Genomic DNA, 19605 nt, shown 5'->3' on the forward strand with positions numbered 1-19605 from the left:
TTTTTTGTTGAACTTCCTGAGATTCCTGTTGGCCCATTTCTCCAGCCTGTCGAGGTCCCTCTGGAAGGCAGCATGAGACTCTGGTGCATCAGCCACTCCTGCCAGCTTGGTGTCATCTGCAAACCTACCAAGGGTTCACTCTTCCTCCCATCCTGACCATTGATGGAGATGTTAAACAGAGAGACACTAGACTTACTTCTGGAATTAATGTATTCTTTTATTTGTCAAATTTCGGACTACAGTCTACTTTCATAAAATCAAAACAAAGTAAATATTTGCAAATCCATTTTTGCAATGGATTGCTTTTGATAAGCACTAGAAAGCTAAGAACTAATTCCCAGAAGTGTGGGGTAGCTGTATTTTCAGTTAATAAAAGTGAGAGCTCACGACTGTATAAAACTTGGCTTCTCATGGATAATAAACAGCTCTTTTGCTTTAAAATCTAGGTGTCCTTTATGCTATTTCATGCTCTCTGTTCAACTGACAATTGAACAAATCTGTTACAGATTCATATTTTTAGGATGTGACTCACAATTACTTTAAAAAATCGTTATTCAGGTAATGTAACATAATGTATTTGAGAGATTCTGCAGTTAGAGAAAACTGCTGCCACTAAAGTGTCATTTGAATAGCTCTGTATTGGTATCTTTTGCTTTAGTTCATTGATTCTTAGGCTGTGTATTTCAGGAGTGTTAGATAGGGATTCTGCCTTACAAGCTAATAACAACTTTAAAAAATGCATCACCAATGTCATTCTTACTTTGTGATAAAGGAGGAAAAGCTGTGAAAAACAGGGGGAAATACCTGTTTTCTTCTTGTGCTCATGGCAAACAAATACTGCAGCTAATGGTATTGCTGATTCAGGGTCAACTGCAAGCTGTATTAACTAAGCTGAGATTCTCTGAAGTGTTTGATTGTCTTTCTCCTAATTCCTTGGGATGGCTTCTGCCCTCTGGCACTTGACAATTCACACTGGCATTTCAGTTTTGGAGAAGATAAACCACCATTTCTCTAACACCCACCTGCTTTATCTGCAGCACTGCTTTGGCTTTGAGTGTGTACCTCCAGAGAAATTGATAGCATCCCTAATTTTCAGCCTCTGTGGAATTAATTTTAAATGGCAAAAAACACCTCAAAATTAAAAGCACAGGTTTGAGTCAGAGTTACACATTCATTTAAAATGGAAATAAAAGCGAGAACCTTGGATTTGGATTATGCATAACCTTAGGCTTTGGCAGTGCCCAAGGCTACCTTCCCATTTCTATTTATATTCCAGGTTTCCAATTTTTCTTGAATGTCAATGAAGGTCCTAAGTCAACTACGAAAATCCCTTATTTTCAGAGGACCTCTCCTGAGGTCCTGCCTTAAGCATCTCAAAGATCTCTTAAGCTTACCTGAGAATGACTGCCATGTAGGGTAGATGGATAAACCATTCAGGAAACCCATTCCTCTTCTCATATTTATCATTTCTTTTAATAAGCCTTTCAAATACTAGACTTACTCTGTTTTACAAATCACATTAAAATTGGTGGGGAGGGGGGAGCTTTAATTGTGTTCCTGGTTTACTGTCATTTTGGGCAGCACAGAATTTCATTTGCACAGTAAAATGGGATGCCAATTTTAAGAGGCATCCTGTCTCAAGATAACTGCATCCAGGTTTTTGACAGTCCATAAATGCCAAGTGCTCTGAAGAGAGGTTTTGCCTTTAGCATAAAAGGAGAAGTCCCAATTCTTCATAGGTCAGAATGTCTGTAGAAAAAACAACATTCAACAAGTGACATTTCAGTAATATGGAATTATAATTTGGGCACTGTGTTGGAAATCAAACTTTTGACTATATTTTGGTTCTTTCAGTTCTTTATATATATATATATTTTTTTTTTCCAGACTTGAGAGAAATTTGCTGCTTCAAAATTTGTTTCTTTGTAATTTTTTTTTGCCAACAACCCCCAAAACAAACTACCTCAGATGTGGGGAGTGGGGTGATTGATGGAGGGTAAGAATCCACTTATAGTTCAGATTTCAGTGCTTGTAGCAATAGTAAAAAATCCAAAGTTCAGGGCCAAAAGTAAGGTGAAGTAATGAGTTTATTCTCCATAAGCGTACCTTTTTTTTTTGTGAAAGGAAACATTTTGCAACATTATACAAGAAGAATGGTTTTGAATTGAGTGAAAGTAGGTTTAGATTAGAGATTAGCAAATTCTTCCCTGTGAGGATGACACAAACTGCCTAGAGAAGTTTGGCTGCCCGAACCCTGGCAGTGTCCAAGGCCAGGTTGGATAGGGCATGGAGCAGCCTGGGATAGTGGAAGGTGTCCCTGGCCATGGCAGGGGGGTGGAACAGTTTCATCTTTAAGGTCTCTTCCAATCCAAACCATTCTGTGATCTGTGATTTTAATAAAGCAGCTGTTCCCTTCTGGTATCATTCCTAGATGGGGGTCAGTAGGACTGCCTTCCTTGGAATCTGAGGGGATATATTGCTTTACTGCAGTGTTAGCAACACTCCAGCCTGTCTGCAACACAGACAGAAGAATGTTCCTGCCTGCTAACCCTGCTCAGTCACTGAAGATTTCTCAGAGCTGTAATTTGTTGAGCATTGGACAGCTCGGGGCTGTGATCATTCAACTTTGGCCTGTGTTTTAACTTGCAGAATCCTCATGGCTTCCTTTCTAAACTGTAATCTTACAGGAAGATACTGCACAGCTGGGTTTTGCACCCTGAAGCAGCTGTAGTTTATCAGTAAATCCTGTACTGGGAACTCTACTCATCTTCCTTTAAGAAATATGTGAGATCTTGTTAATGCTAAAAAAAGGGTTTTGTAAAAAAATTGTTGAAAGAGATTTTTCCCACGTGAAGTATTTTTATTTGTAATTATTATTTGAGTACCTTTTAATTTCTCTGGTTTTTTTCTCTGCTATGTGAAATCCCATAATTTAGGGAGGGCTTGGAAAGCTTCTGAACTGTGTGAGGAGTGAGTAATGAGAAACCTAAGGGAAAACAGGCCTTGTGCAAAAGTGATACACAGCTTCTCTCTTCCCTTTCTGAACAAAATTGTAACACCAGCATCTACTGATCAGAGTATAAAGTAATTTCTTTTGAAATCATTCTTCCATGTCAGGTTTCTTTTCTGATGCAATACATAAGCAGTGATACCCATAATGAGAAGTGCTGCACCTGGCAGCAAGATCTGAGCCTGAGCTTAAAGGCAGGAGAAAATTAATTTTGATAATAGAGCAACCTTTCCAAGTATAGTGCTGGCTGAGGTAAATTGAGATGCCTAAACTGCTTTGATTAGAACCAGTCTGAAAGATTCATGCTTCTAAAAAAAAAAACCAAAGGGAAAGAAAAGAAGATTGTCCCTGCCCCATTCCATGACAGGGATTTGAAACTGGATGATCTTTAAGGTCCCTCCCAACCCAAACAATTCTGTAATACCACTCTATAAAGCACTGGAAGGGTTTTGAAACCTTTCTTTCTTGTTAGGACACCTATTGTGTTCAGGACAACTTTTCATCTGTTATAGCTTATTTTAAAACTACTGGATGAGTTTAAGGAGTTTCTTAAGAAGAAATGCAATAGAAGGGGTTGAAATGTAAATACACAGCTGGCTTTCATTATGAGGTGTGTGCTGTCAGTGGTAGGCAGGAACAAAGCAGTGGTAAGATAGAAAGAGCTGATTGTTTAGCTATGAAATGCTCTAAGTACAGCACTGTTGACCACTTCTGCCTTCCAGCCCACCTCCTCTTAGGCTTTGGCTTCATGAGAAACCTTTGTGTATTCCACATTGTCTATACATCAAATGCACCATTCTGCACAATTTTTTTTCTCACCACAGTATGTGTCCCTTCTACAGTTAAAAAAAAAAATTCTTTGGGATTAGACTAGGTTTACTAAATGACCCTGCAACAAACCACTGTTATGTCACGAAAATGCAAGCAGGTTGTTAAACAGATTATCACCAATCTGCCTTGTTGCATACACACGGACAAAAGAAAAGAACCTCAGGGCAAATGCTTTAATTCTGAAATCCTCAAATTAAATTTAGGAACAAGAATTTTCTGGTGCTTAAAGAACTTTTAGTATTTGGCCCCAAATGAGTAGCTTGACCTGAAGCATTTCTTGCAGACTTAAATATGTGCTTTTGAAAATCAAATCCTAGTGGGCATGCCAGAATATAACTTCAGGGTTCAAACTCTACTCTGCTATTGGTAAATATGCTGATAAATGCCTGTAATATGCATTTCTCTCTTCTGTGGGGCTACCAGTTCTCTCACAGTCTAGCCAGGGAATGCATGGGGTGGTTTTTTTTTCTCTTTTCCTAGAGCTGAGCATGCACACACTGTCTGTCCCCAGGTATTGCCACACATGAGTGATTCCCAGGCTCAGAGGGAATGAAGCATCTCTGCTGCACCACACATGCCCTGCATGGATCTCAATTCCCAGCTGCTCTCAGTGCCAGGACATAAGTCTGGACAGGCTGGAAGTGAAGGGGTTAACAGTAATGCCTTTGTCAGTCAGCTCAATCTTTTAATAGTCACTTTAGGCTTCATAAATTCAAATTCCCCTTTGTGCTGGGCCAAGGGGAAAAGATAGGGTGATGCATCTTTAAGTAGTGAGGATGAGATCACAACCTTTTTATAGAAACTGAAATCATCCAAAAGCTGCACAGCAGCAGGCTGAGCACGTTTCTCAAGCTGCATAAAAACAGCACTATCTGGGAGTTTCTTTCCAAATAAAAAGGGAGAACATACCCAGACAGCTCTTATCTTGAAATATGACTCTTAGACACTGCTTTTATTTCTTGGTGAGAACTGGGGGATTTGACTGGTTTTATATTATTACTTCTCCAGCCACTTAACTCCATTTTTATGGTTGTGAAAGTGAAAACCAGATCCTTCATTTTCCACTGGATATGATGAGAAATCATTATAGCACTCTGAATCTCATCTAGACAGGACCAATCTGATGCAGTGATAGAGCAATTAATATTTATAAAGAAAAAGCAATAAATCCCACATAAAAAAATCATCCTGTCCTAATACTGTGCAGTAACATACAAACACTTAAGAGAAACTGTTTTATTTTATTCTATTAATTTATTTATTTTATTGTTAATAAAATAGACCTTGTCCCCCATGCAAGCACACACACAAACTCCTGTACACACAGAGACAGACATGCAGTCTGAATCATTAGTGGGTTGAACTTGGCCAGGCATAGGCCAGAACCAGGATTCCTGTAGGAGTGGTGACAGGCTCACAGGGCACGTTTGCAATCATGGTTTGCCCCCTAGAAAAACACCAATAATGTACTCTAAATTTTGAGTCCAGCAGGTACATCCATAAATCAGTGCAGGGCCTACATTTAACCACACACTGTGCAGACTGAGTGACATCACTTTGTTCTGGCTGTTCATTACCTTGCATTGCTTACATATGTCACACTACAATCAGCTCTTCCTGTGTTTCCTAGTTTCAGAAAAGGCCTAGTAGTTTCATGCAAGGACTGGGTATGTTTTGAAATTTGTCTTTGACTGGTTTCATACACTGTAGCATTGTCCAGCAGAGGAGAAACTCACAGAGGGTGAAATGAGTTGACCATGTTCCTTCAGCGTCAGCCAGAGATCAGGTCAGCAGTCCGTTCACTGGAGCCTTGCACTCCTCATGCCAGTTCAAAGGACAGGGTTCAAAGAGGATTTTAACACTTGGTGTAAGCAGGACTGAAGGGGGTGAGGAGTGAGGTATGTTGAAGGTCTGAAAGTTTTTACTCATGGAGTAAAGGGGTGACAAGATGAAGCACTGCTGTAAGTGCCTGAGGACTGGACCCCATCTCTTTCAGTCACAGGTTCCCTGAGCCACAAAGAGTCATGTGGGGTGACAACTATAACTAATACTACAAGGAAGTATTTCACCTGGTGATTAATGAACCAGGACTGTAACAACAACAAAGCACAGCACAAGGATATGTGCTGGGCTGCTAGGATGTCACACAGACCAGAAGGAACCTGTGCAGCTCCCAAGTCACTAGTCATTTCAGACCCAAACTGCTCCCTGCTTATAGGGCCCATTCCTGTGTCCATTCAGCTGTGCCCTGTGAATGAATAACCGGTGGCACAAGCTGCCCCAGAGACCTGGCTGTCCTGAGCCCTCTGCAGCATGGCTGGCTCCTCACCAGCATGGAGCAGAGAGCTTCCCACACACAGTGCAGCAGCCTGTGGAAAGCAGAATTGTACAGACCACTTCACTAATTGGGAAGTGCTGAGTCCTGCATCATCTTCTAGGGAAAATGTAAAGCAAGGAAGTGGCTGAGAGAAATGACCTCTCCTGTTTTTTAAAGCCTCTGTGTGTGTGTGTGTGTGTGCACAGATGTGGACTCCACAGCTGATGTTATTTTGATTTATTAGTGTATTTGCTGAGTTTTACAGTGGTACAGACAGTACAGTTCTCTGTTTTACTGTGGTACAGACCTCTGCAGCACAGTGTTACAGTGCAGTGGGTCCTGCTAGGAATGACATAGATCAGAGAACCACAAAATGAAAAATGTGATTGCAATAGAATGCAAATTTCATTTCAGAAATAATACGTTGTTCTATAGCTGTCCTTTCAGGTTTCACTTTCATAAACCTCTTAAAAATTCTGCTGTGAATTTTCACTCCCCCTTCATTAACAGCCAAAACCCAAGTACACTGCATGCTGTGAAAAGCAGATAGTGTATGACTATCTAATATATCTATACAAGGTAGTTATATTAAAGATTTATGATATTTACTAACACATGACCATATCCTTAGCACTTTAGGCTTGCACAGCTCTATTGGTACATAGCCAATACATCCCAGCTGGGAACTCAGCCTTCAAAAACTTTACTCATTTGCTTGTTGAAAGGCTGAGGCACAGAAAATCTCACAAAAAAAAAATTACACTCATCTGGAATATCTGGAATAATAAAGTAAGAACTATATATTTTTCACATCTATTATATTTTTTGCTATTCATGCAGGCACAAGAAGTCCAGACTAGTTTCAGCTGAGTTTTTCTCCTGGAAGATATTTACTAGATACATACCTAGTTTCTAAACCAGAGATATTCTTTCAAGTTAGTTCTCTACACAACCTTAAATCAACTGAATAATAAAAAGGGATGGGTGTGCATGTATATGTCTGGATGCTTAGAAGATTTTTATATCTTTTTACTGACTTTTCCTAAAAAAGCAGTCACTCTACAAGTGCATTATAACTTTGAAGAAATCATTTCAAAGACATGGTGGCATTGCATTTTTTGTTGTCCAGCTAAGATATTGACTTAAAACATATGTCAATAAAAAGAAGGTCTCCCCACTGAAGAAGTGTAATTCATCTAAAATTAAAAGCTACGGCTTTTTTTTTAAGGTTCATTTTGTTGCACACACAGAAATTAAAAAGAGAACACATAACCAAAGCCCAGCATGATTAGTTTTCTGCCTTAATTGTGGCAGGCCAGTGGTAGCTGAACTGCTGCAGAGCCATGTGTTGTAATTCCTTTCCAGCCATGCTTGGAGCGCACCATGCCTGTCAGCAGGCTCTCTGCTGCTGCTCTGGCTTCTTATCATAGCAGGAATATCAGAGCAGGAAAAAGCATTTCCTGTGCTGCCCACAGGCTGGGCTTAGAACACCCTGCAAAAATGTGAGACAAGTGCTGAGCCATGCCTGGAAGGCAGCCACATCTGGAAGCTGGATAGCGAGGGGAGTGGAAGAGCTGGCATTCCATTTCAGCATAAACGCCAAGAGAGCACATTAACTTCAACTTGTTTTGATTTTTACAGAATAGAAAAAGATTAAAATTATCTTTCTAAAATGCACTTACCCACATAATAACTTTGGCCAAGTCCTGATGTCTGTTCTCAGTGATGTTGTAAATTCTGGATTGATAAGCAGCTAATATGACAAAATGTGCAGAGCCATTATTCTCTTCAGCAAAATAAATACTGTCCAAGTCTGAGCAGTTCTCAGTTGCACAAATTGAGCTACATTTTCCAGTGAGACACATACAGAGCAGCTTCCAGCCAGCCTTAACTGAACTTGCCTAGGTAGAGTTTCCTGTAGTGCCATCAAATCTGAACCTGCTTCCTTCAAAGTTCCTGTAGCATTTCCACCTATTATACACTGTAGACACAGGGAATTCTTGGAGCTAGAATTATTAAGATAGATCCAGCACTTTTCTTATGCAGTTACTTGACCAGTGAAGAGTAAATATTGTAGCCATTTTTGTTTGTTGCTATTTACTGTCAGCCATTCTTAACAAAAAACTTGCACAGAGATGAAAAATTTTGCTGTAATTTATTTCACTTTTTTGGAAACCACAAGTATACATTTGTCTCTTAACATACAGAAAACTACTGTCTCCCAAATAACCAAAATTCAGAGTTGTGGGTTTATTTATATTTGACTCAAATACTGATATCATAAGGAATGTATATTTATTTTAAAGAATTTTATTTATTCATAAAAATGCATCTGAATGTCTGAAAGGAACAATAGTTGACTATTTCAGTGATCAAAAAGAACATCAAATGTGCCTCTCCATGTATCCTCATGTTCTTATCAATACTTTCCCAAATTTCCTGTTGACTTTGATGGCTATTTTATATAGACTCTGCCATGAGGCATCTTAACACTTTCTACAATCCACCCAACTTGTCTCCAGCAGAGCTTTCACTACACAAAATTTTCCACCATGAAATTTTTCTTTCATTTTGCCTCATATTATATCCATTTTATTTTATTATATTTGCTACAATCTTCAAGTAAGATTAACCTAACGGTAGCTATTAGCAGTTCTCTAATTTATTTTATAATTCTAATGAATATACTGAATATACTGAATATTATATAATGCAATATACTTGAGTATATTACAGCATAGAGACTAAGAAAAAACATATCTACTGTACCATCCCACTGAAGAACTGAAAATAAATCACTTCATATTTTTGCACACAGATTATTTGCTTTTGTGCAGAAAGAATCTTATGTCTATGAATCAATAGAAGTCACAGTCAGCCAGACATTTAACTAGATTTTCAATAATGCTGAAGACCATTAAGCAGTGACCAACATTTTTCAGAGTTCAGCCACCACAGATAACACAATACATAGAATAATTTTTTCAGAAGGAATAATTCGAAAAGAAATATTTTTGAACCCAAACCTATCCGTGGGCATTGAATTATTTAGAACATCCTGGCCAAACAATGAAGTTCTGTAGTGAACTTCATGTACAAGCCACAATAAGTCAGAGACTTGATTTTTATCTCAGTTTAGGAAGTTGATTGTCCTACCAATTCCAACTTCACCTTCTTCTCTTCATATTTCCACAGGAACATACTGAACAGGCACAGAAATCCCAGAAGTCTTTGCATATAGAGGAATTAAGGGGCGAATAAGCTCTAAACTGTCATAGCCCAGATCTGGAGTTTTGGATGTTTCTTCCAGGTGTTGAACCATCTCAAGTTTGCTTTTCTCCTTAAGTAGATTTGGGCAACCTTTTATGATCCAACTTAGACAACAAAACAAGGAACTAGAATCAAAACTTCAGGCCTTCAGAGTTTAAGACAAGTACTTCATGGCGAGTTTCTTTTTCTTGAAACAAGCCAAAGGTTTGAATTCAGAAGTGCAAGAGGACTTCTGTTCACCTTCAGGAGGCATGTTGTACTATTGTATATGTCCTCTGGCCCTCTTCATGGGGGAATCAAGAAACCAGTGTCCTTAAAAAGCTCTAAAGTGTGTTTGCACATAAGGGTTATGCATAAGAGGCTCTATCACCATCACTAACAAAGGACTTCGGGTGGGAACTCTGAGGGACACAAAAGGGACTGTTTTACTTTTCTTTGGTTAGAACCAGGTGAACTCCAGTCACTGCCACTGTTTCCTGTAAGAGGCAAGAACAAGTGACTGCTCTTCAAAGGCATTTCTGCCACTTTTTTTCCCAATTACTGTCATCCTGTTTATAGGTTCAAATTACTTGAATTTTCTGATTCCTTATTTGCAGAGTCAGCAAGATCTATCCCTTGAACTTCCAGGATTTTCAACACATTCAATCCTGCATTTTAAACAGTGAAGTATGTAATTGCAGACATTGCAAAATCTGTTAAAGGTCCATCATTCTACTGTGGTCAAGTTGATTTGATGACCATTTCTATCTACAGAACTTTCAAGTGCTCAGGAGCCACATGAAATTCTCTGCTATGTAATCTTGCCTTTAAAAGTAGTTCTATGACAGGTTTGATTTCTTAACTGTAGTAGATACTATAGATGGCATAAAAAAATTAATTCCATTATCACACTGCTTCTTGGACATAACAACACTGTAATTTTCAGTATTTCCCTCAAATATTAAGTGCTAGGGAGTGGGCCAGTATGGGGAATCTGACCAGGCATGTGTAATGGACTGCTCTTGAATACCTAAGGTGCTTCAATGCCAATACCATCACAAGTGCTGTGCTCATTTCTCCCACTTCTGAAGTCTCCCTCATTACAGCCATTGATACTAATGAACAATAAATAGCTCACAGCATTTCTATCAACTGCTTTGGAAACATTGTTAATATGATCCATTCTTGGCTAGAAATGGAGTGAAACATTTGGATGGAGTTGCCAAATATTGTTAGCATCACTTGTCCTTTTGACCAACCATAAAGACCTAATGTAAGGTAAAGCTATTTTTTATCCTTTAAACAGTGCAGTTCCATTTCACATTCTTATTGGCAGTAGAAGGAGCCAAGTTCTGTTCTATTCTACTACTAGACTGAGAAGCCAAATTATTTTCTGTCACTGGATTTGTGCTTTCAAATTAAGATACAAATATATTAGAAGTATGGAAAAGTTGCAGGGCTCACTATTAGGGCCAGATTATTTAAATATTTTATTGATGATCTGTATGCCCAGATCAAGTGCATCCTTAATAAATCTGTGGACAGTACCAAGTTAGGTGGGAGTGTAGATCTGCTGGAGGGCAGGAAGGCTCTCAGAGGGACCTGGACATGCTGGATCTGTGGACTGAGACTGGGAATCAACAGGGCCAAGCTCCAGGTCCTTGAGCAAAACAACCTCAGGCAATGCCACAGTTCAGGGCCAGTCTCAGGTGTACTTGGTTTGCCTGCAAAGTGGTGGTAAAAACATGTCAAAGGTCAGCAGCCTGAGCTGTAAACAGGGTTCCTTTTCCTCATGGATTGCAGGATTCATCTAGGCTTGACAAAAAGGTTGGAGGATGGGAAAAAATGGGAAAAAAGAAACAAAATAAGGAATGAGGCTCACAACCAGCTATACAGAGAGAAGATTTTTATGGTGATGAAATGGGTGACATCCAATTTAAAGAACAGGCTTGACAGTTCAGGATGGTTTTGTTATAACAATTTCTTTATCTGACTGCTGCCATATGTGATTTTTGAAAGGCTTCTGACCTCTGTTTTCTAAAGCTTTGTTCATAAGCAGTAACTAGTGTGTTTAATCTTTTTGAGACGAGGACTGTCTTCTTTTGTCCATGCATAGTGATTAGGCCTAGTATAACTTAGAGCCCCTAGATATTGTGTGTGTGGGATACTGTAGCATTCAAAGCTAAATGCATGGCATTTTTCCTTTAGTTTAATTTGAAAATACTATCCTTATTTTTTTTCATACTGCCCAACAAAAGTCTTCACTAGTGGAATCATCCCTTTCTACCCTCTGCAAAGCCTCACAGGTGTACTTCCCCTGAACATGCAGTACAAGCAAGCCTTTGGAACAAAGCATGACATCAAACTAGCTCATCAAGAGAAACTCTGGCAGCTGTCCATGACACTGCTGAATGAAAGCACTTGTCAGGGCTAACACACAGCCAAGCATCCATAGACAGACAAGGAAGCACTCAGTAATTACTTCCCAAGCCTTGCCATTTATCTGATTGTGCCTGGCTCAGAGATACAGCATGTGAAACCCCTGCTCTGCAGGGACTTGGTGCTTACACGTAGAGACTTTAGATCTTCCTGACACGAGACTGCTTTTCTCCCTTAATGTTTCCACAAAGAACTGATGCAGGAAAGATGCAGGAAATAACTCTGAGAATTTGGCATCTGATGTTCATAAAGCTTCAAGAGCCCCTGTAAGCAGGTAGGATTAGGGTGTGTATTGCTGTGCACTTCAGCTCAGAACAGACAAGGCAGCACCCCTTGGTACTCCTGACATACAACACTGACTAGAGAAAGGATTTTCCCAGGAACCACACTTCGGGTGGATTAACTGGGACAGCTGTGAAGGAGGAAGAGATGTTTGCAATACAGCATTTCTTTTGGCCTTAGCAACCAAATTCATGTTTCAAGAGTGAAAGGTTTCTGCCTAAATTAATGGAATCAAGTAATACTCAGTGTTCTATAAGCCATTAGAACTGTGAAATTCAAATTTGTGTTCTTCAGCTTATTTATCTTAAATATGCTAAGAACAGCCTTTCTTCAGTGGAAAGACACATCCCACCTCCTGAAGCTCCTTAGCTGCCTCTCTTCATTGAATTGCTTGAGGAAAGGAAATCTCATAGTCTTCTGCCTGAAATAAGCACATAATAAGCTCCCTGACTCTAACAGATGTCTCTACCTTTTAAGCTGATCTGGGGAGCACTTTTTCTTATCTATGGTTTAAAATATTTGGCTAAGGAAGAACAGCACTACATGAAGGGGTGCTATGGCTGAGGACACCCAGAAATAGAGTGGCTTAAGACTCCATCTCCTCCTGCTCTGCCTGCACCAATGTGATCAACATTCCCCAGGACAGTGTGGGAGTGTGCAACTGGCCAGGAAACTACCTACCACTAACAGGAAAAGCACTGGGCACCCTTCAAATGTCTTTCTTTTTCTTCCTGGTGAGACACAAATGCCTTACAGCACAGAGTAAGCTTGTCTACAAGTAGTACAGAAACTTTTACTTCCAGCATGCGCAGTAAAATACCTCTAAAGTACCATTTGAGGAATTCTTTAGGCACTGATAAAGGATGCCATAAGCCCAGTTAAGATTTACACATATATAAATTGTCTTTAACAGGAGATAGTGTCATAATACAGGAAAACACACAACACCCTTCCAGCACTTCTGGATATATCTGGGCCTTACAAGGATTTAAGTCTGACTTATCTATTTCTTATGTTTCATCTTGTCAGGATGAACTTGCTCAATTTTAGTAAATATATGTTGATTGTCAGCAGCACAGTTGATTCAGATACAAGATGTTTTCCAGGCATTGCTGTACATAAAACTCTGTATAATACACCAAAAAGTGCAGTGTGTGTATGTCAAGGTACACGGTCTGAAACTGAGGAGGTAATTGTTTGTAATTCAACTGGAGAAGAAAAGGGATTATTTGAAGTGATCATAAATTGCTGTGAACTCATTAGATGGGTTAGATGGGTTAGTATACCTGTTTAATACCTACAGGTATAATTACTATCTTTTTTTGCAAGAATAGCAGATCACATGATTTATGAAAGCATTTGTTGAAAGTCTAATAATCACTTTGGGCACTAATAAATGCTTCACAAAATACAAAAAAATTGAGACCATTTTCACAGTTTAAGCTACCCTAGCTAGTTGCATTTAATTCAGTTCACCACTGGTAGAAAAGGAAAATCTCATGGAGACAACTGATTTGGCTTAATGCCTCAGCTAGTGTGCAGAAAGGCTGGCTATGTCACCTTGAGCTCATGTGCAGAAAAGTGTATGTCATCACTACTCAGATCCTCCAAACCAATACACTGTGCAATTTAGAGAACCATCTTCAGAATAAAATTCCTGTTTCACAGGCTTTCTTTCTCCCCAGCTCTGACCAAATGAGATTGGGTTTTGACTTAAGAGAAAAAAAGGCAACATTTCATATACCTTCATTTAAACATGAATAGTACTTCAACTTCTTTTGTTTGCTTTACAACTTGAACACAACTCCTCTTACAAAATTAAAGAAAATTCTTGCACAAGCAAATGAGTTGATGTCTTTGTAACATACATTTACTGTCTTTATTTTGCAGAGGTAGAAAAAAATATTGAATTAATAAAAAAATTTCAGGATTAACTCCTGACCTTATTGATACCCACTGACTGCTTCCTTTTACATGATTGAGTCAGGCCAAATTCCAGTCAAAATCGTCCTGAAAATACTTTAATTTTTTTTAATGCATTTCTCAAATTGAAAATTTGATTTCCCTAATTCATGTATTTATTATATATATTGGTATGAGCAACAAAATATTTTGTAAAGGTAAAAAAGTATTTTTATTATGTAAGAGAACAGGTCAGAGCAGAGTTCAGCCAGGTAATCTGTAGAGAAAAATTTTAGATAAATTGTTGAAGATCACAGAATCACAGACTGGTTTGACTTGGAAGGGCCTTAAAGCTCATTTCAATCCCCTGTCATGGGCAGGAACACCATCCACTAGACCAGCTTGCTCAAAGCTCTAAAGATTGCCCGAATTTTCTTGTGTGTAGTTGACCTACTGAATTTTTGCTTAAGTAAATATGAACCTAAAAAACCTGCCACACCAAGTTTTTTATCTGGAGCTGTTGCTTGAGTCATTTATTAGAGCAATCCAGTTTACAAAAGCAGATCTTCTGAAAAGTGAAATTCATTTTGCTCTCTGCTCACAGATTCTTTTGTATCTTGTTTGTTATTAAAAATATTAAATGATGTTCATTAATACTGAAATATTAACATAACTATACAATATAGTGTAATTACTATAGCATTAAAACCACTAAAATAAAATCACATTATTACCAAAATTTGTCGCTCTATTAGGAATGGCGAGAAGAACAACACAGACTTCTTGGGAGTCGATCAGGAGAATTTCTCTCGGTTTATTACTTCAAGTCTTTTTTATAGACCAATACATGAAAAGTACAGAAAAGAAACTCTTATTGGTTAGTAAACTAACACATCAACATCATTGGTCAGTGGGACACACCACCCCTCGACCTTCTCTTGCAAGAAAACAAGGAACAGACAAACAGCACCTGCAAGGCTGTTTTCTGTCTCTGAGGATTGTTTTAATTCCTCCTTATGAATTCCCAGGCCACTTTCTCAGGCAAGACTGAGAAAGCTGTGTGGCCTGCAATTTCCACCGGCACCGTCTTCTCTGTTTCAGAGTCAGCATCCACAATTCCCCCTTTTTGTTTTAAAATAAAAAGCAGTGTTTGTAATTTCCTGCTGGGCCCTTACAGGAGAGAGAACAAACACAGCACAAAGGGTCTCCTACAACAGAACTTTGAATGGATACCAATTTAGAATGTTTTGGCTTATGTTCTTGATGTCTAAGGATTGTTTTCTTTGCAAGGACTTGATGGTTGACTCTAATACAACTAGTTCAGTGAACTAACACACACACAGCAAATAAAACATTGTTAGTCTGCTTAAACTGACAGTCTAACTTGTCAACAGGGAAGTTTAAAAGAATACCAAAGTGACAAATTTACTTTAAGAACACTCATATCTAGATCTAGGGAAACTCTACTCAATTCTACTATGTAAAATTTATAAATTTTTTACAGATCAGTTAACAATGCAGTACACAATGCTTTGATCCTCCCTTTTTTTTTTTTTTTGTTTACCATTGGATTTTCCCCTCAAATATGATTGAGGGACTTGTAGAGTTCACATGGCTGTGGTCAAAAGCTTCCCGACTCTCTGCAATTAGTGAAGTAACCAGGGAAGCTATCTGAGGTGTAGAGATGGTTGCTTCAACAGGATCATGTTGTTGTGCATTGGGTTCTGTAGCTGTGTTGCTGAGCAGTTTGAAGCTTGCTTGTTCTGTAGTTCTGAAAAGTTGGCTCCATTGTAAAGTTGCTGGTGGTGCTGCTCACTGAAGCTCCTGCTCAGCTGCTGTTTCCAGTGGTGGTTGCCCTGGCAACAAAGTTGCAGCAGCTGGTCCGAGCAGCAGCTTTGCTTGTGGACCCATTTGCCCCCCGTGCCGGGCTGGGCAGGGAGGGGAGCGTCCACGCCCGCCTCCGCCATGGTGGGCGGTGTCACTGCTGTCAGGGGGCTGTGCAGAGGCCGGAGGGAACACCCCTGATAAGGGCTGTTGTGATGGGTGTCCCGGCGAGGTTCACACACGCACGGGCCCCACGGCTGGATGCGGGGGGGGCTGAAGCTGATCTCCTCCTGACACGCCAGCAGGTCCTGCAGATGGACGCGGGGGGGCCGCTCCTCTTGCCACGCCAGCAGGCTGCAGCAGGGGTGTCTGTGCTGTCCCTTGCAGCACAGGAGAAAGGAACACAGAGGGCACGGGGGACCTGAAGAGCACTATCGACAGCGAAGGGCCCCCCGTGGCCGCTCGCGGCAGTGCTGGTGAAGGCGCCGCAGACTGAGGCGCAGGCAGGGACGGGCGATCTCCATTCTCCTGCCGCTTCTCTGTTGGCGAGGCTCGTGCGCCCAGCTCCGCGGGTGACAGGTTCTCGGTCTCACCCCCCAGTCTCTCATGGTGCACAAAAGAGGCACCCCTGGCATCTGAGTCTTCCATCCTGGCATCACTGTCCCAAGACTGGTCCCACTCCAGCACTTTAAAGAGCACGCCCCAGGTGGCTGCCAAGCTGCACACGCTGGTATTTCCTGCAGCTAACTCAGACCATAAGCAGTCTCCCAGTGACAACCGGATCTCGAGGTTAAAGGCATTATCAAGGGTCACAGTAAAACCTTGAGCTTTTACCCACTGGAACAAAGCGTGCATAGCTTCTTCAGAAATACTGAGTCCCATGCGCGGCAAGGCGTCCTGCCACACAGAGAAGACAAGCTGATCATCAGTTGAATTGCAGTTCCCCATTGTGAGAACAGTCTATCTTGACGGCCCGCGAATGCAATAATGCAGATGCAGTGGCTTAACCCGGGACTTTAAGCTCTAGCTTCACCAAGATAAGCCGTTCCAAGCCCGCTCACTGGCAGGGCTCCACTATCCCGTTGGTCTAAAAACCAGCTCCCTCCAGGAGAGCACGGGAGATTCTCACTTACCCCTCTGTAGGGGAAGCGGCTGGTTCGTTGTCTGCTGGTTGCACCAAACCTCAGGGGTCACCAGATGCACATCACGTCGGGGTCAGCAGATGTCGCTCTATTAGGAACGGCGAGAAGAATGACAGAGACTCTCTTGGGAGTCAATCAGGAGAATTTCTCTCGGTTTATTACTTCAAGTCTTTTTTATAGACCGATACATGAAAAGTACAGAAAAGAAACTCTTACTGGTTAGCAAACTAACACGTCAACATCATTGGTCAGTGGGGTACACCACCCCTCGACCTTCTCTTGCAAGAAAACAAGGAACAGACAAACAGCACCTGCAAGGCTGTTCTCTATCTCTGAGGATTGTTTTAATTCCTCCCTATGATTTCCCAGGCCACTTTCTCAGGCAAGACTGAGAAGCTATGCGGCCTGCAATTTCCACCAGCACCATCTTCTCCGTTTCAGAGTTAGCATCCACAAAAATTGTAAATTTTTCAAACACCCTTTTGGTTAGATATTTCTAAAATATCTAAATATTTCTATTGTTTAGACATTTCTAAAAAAAAAAATACTACATTATTATTAGTTGCATCCATAGAATTGATACTCATACTCAGATTTGATTTTGCCCCTATATTTCTAGAAGTGTACACACTAATTCAGAAGTTAGAAAAACTCATTTCCAAATTACAACATAATTATTTAGAAATTAATTCTGAAAAGTCAGGGTTTTTTTAGAAAGCAATCACATACCTTTTCCCAAAAGAATTAAGGACTTAATCACTGCATTCTTTATAAACTTTGCATGATTTGATTATTTCTCTGGAGAAGTGTTTTTTTTTTATACCCTCTGTCACTGCTGATTTGATTTCTCTTTAAGGCAGGCTGAAACCTGTTCTTTGTGGTTACAAACAGGTCTTGCAGAAGCCTTGAGCACCTCCTGAAGTGGAAGGCAAACACACTTTCCCAGCAGCCGCAGCTCAGTGTGACACAAGGTCAGCTCCCAGCCCTGGCTCGCCTCACTGAGAGCCCAATTCTCTTCCACCAGATTTGCCCTTTTAAAGGACACAGGTAATACCTAGGCAGACTTACACATTCACAGTTCTGAAATCCTGTGTCCAAGTGGTGGTGAATGTTTTTTTAGCAACTGCAACCTATGAACTCAAAGCCTGTAACACACAGAGGCACAAAAACGCAGACACATAAACATGAGACACAGATTGTTGGAGTCTGAGGCACAGAGAACATGCCCTTGTCTCTGATCCCAAGCTCTGACCTCCAAGAAAACACTGAACTTCATATAACATGAGATTCATGAGCATGTTTTCATGGTGTTACATGAAAACAACTATTAAATGGAAAAGCTAAAAGTGTAAGTGTGTAGATTAGAAAGTTTTCTTAAGTCACGGGGCGAAAAAGTTAAAATGTAGAGCTTAAACTAGTTTAGAGAGCAGAAGACAAGATGGAGGATTTAGGGTGTTGTCTCTTTTCCTTCTTCATGTTCTTCTAGAGGTTTTTGGGTAATAGTAGGTGACTGGATAGAAAATGCCTCAGTGCAGCACACAGGTGACAGGTCATTAAGAAAAATAATATGTGTATAATGCCTATTGTTAATTGGGTAAGAACAAGTATAAAGATAAAGAAACTGTGTAGTTTGGGGCCATTTTGTGCTTATCAGGCCAAAGTGAGCCATGTGATGGTGGGTTGAATTTGTGCAGAAGGGTCTGGGGAAGACCTGCCAAGTATTTTGATAACATTCTAATGAACACAAGAAGTAAGATCCTGACGAGCTTTGGAGTTTTCTTCCTGACCCGGAGAACTCAGATAAACAGAGCTCCCTGTGAGGGAGCATCCCAAAGGAGCTCAACTCAGAAGAAACTGAGAAATCCATTTCAAGAAGTGGAGAATAAAGCAGGCAAAAAAAGTTACACAGATAAGGTAACACATTTATATTTATACTTAGCAAAATACTGGCATCATGTAAGATTCCTGTGGAAAGCAATGCTGTGTCACTCCCTGTGGCAGACATGTCAGCAGCTACTCGGCCTGTGCAAAGTCCTGATTATCTCTGCTCTCTGAGGTGGCTTCCAGCCAGTTCAGCTTTTTCAGCAGAATCCCATGCCCAGAATGAAAAGCCCTACCTAGCCTGGCAGGGCCTTCTTTCCTGCAAGGAACTGCCCCATTTCCTCTTATCCAAGAGCCTAGCTATGTGAAAAAATAATTCCTACACGGATTTCAGACTGGCTGAGCTGATGAAGAGATTGGGGTGGGTTCATAAGGGATGAGGAGTTTCTGGGTACAAGTACAGCTCAAGAAAATCAATGAGACACGGATTCTGAGTAAGTGGTTTATAAATCTCAGAAGTCTGTTATCACAAAGGCTACGGTTCATATGTCACTCCTATTGAGATAATTATCCTCTCAGGAACAGCACAGGAACAACCTGGGATAAAAGGCTCAGATGCAGAAGCTCAGTGGTTTTGGCTGAAGAGGAGAGGGATCAGTCTGGGCTGAATGCTCTACATACAAGTTCAAATGTGTTTCTACTCTTACAGTGCAAGGCTGAGTATTTCTGGCTTCCACTCAGTCTAACCCATGGAAATTAACAAATGAAATTAGGAGCAGGGGTAACAA

At 40.4% G+C, this 19605-nt stretch overlaps 1 protein-coding gene across 1 annotated transcript in view; it reads right to left on the reverse strand.

Moving 5' to 3' along the window:
- UPK3A (uroplakin 3A) overlaps positions 1–15997 on the reverse strand; it is a 56881-nt gene extending 40884 nt beyond the window's left edge. Inside the window, 1 exon segment of the mRNA XM_086886294.1 lies at positions 15789–15997. Within this exon segment, the coding sequence (XP_086742420.1) occupies positions 15789–15997 (209 nt within the window).
- Between the last annotated feature and the right edge of the window lie 3608 nt (positions 15998–19605).

Source organism: Cyanistes caeruleus, chromosome 4, assembly GCF_971803275.1.
Source record: "Cyanistes caeruleus chromosome 4, bCyaCae1.hap1.1, whole genome shotgun sequence".
Classification (NCBI taxonomy): domain Eukaryota; kingdom Metazoa; phylum Chordata; class Aves; order Passeriformes; family Paridae; genus Cyanistes; species Cyanistes caeruleus.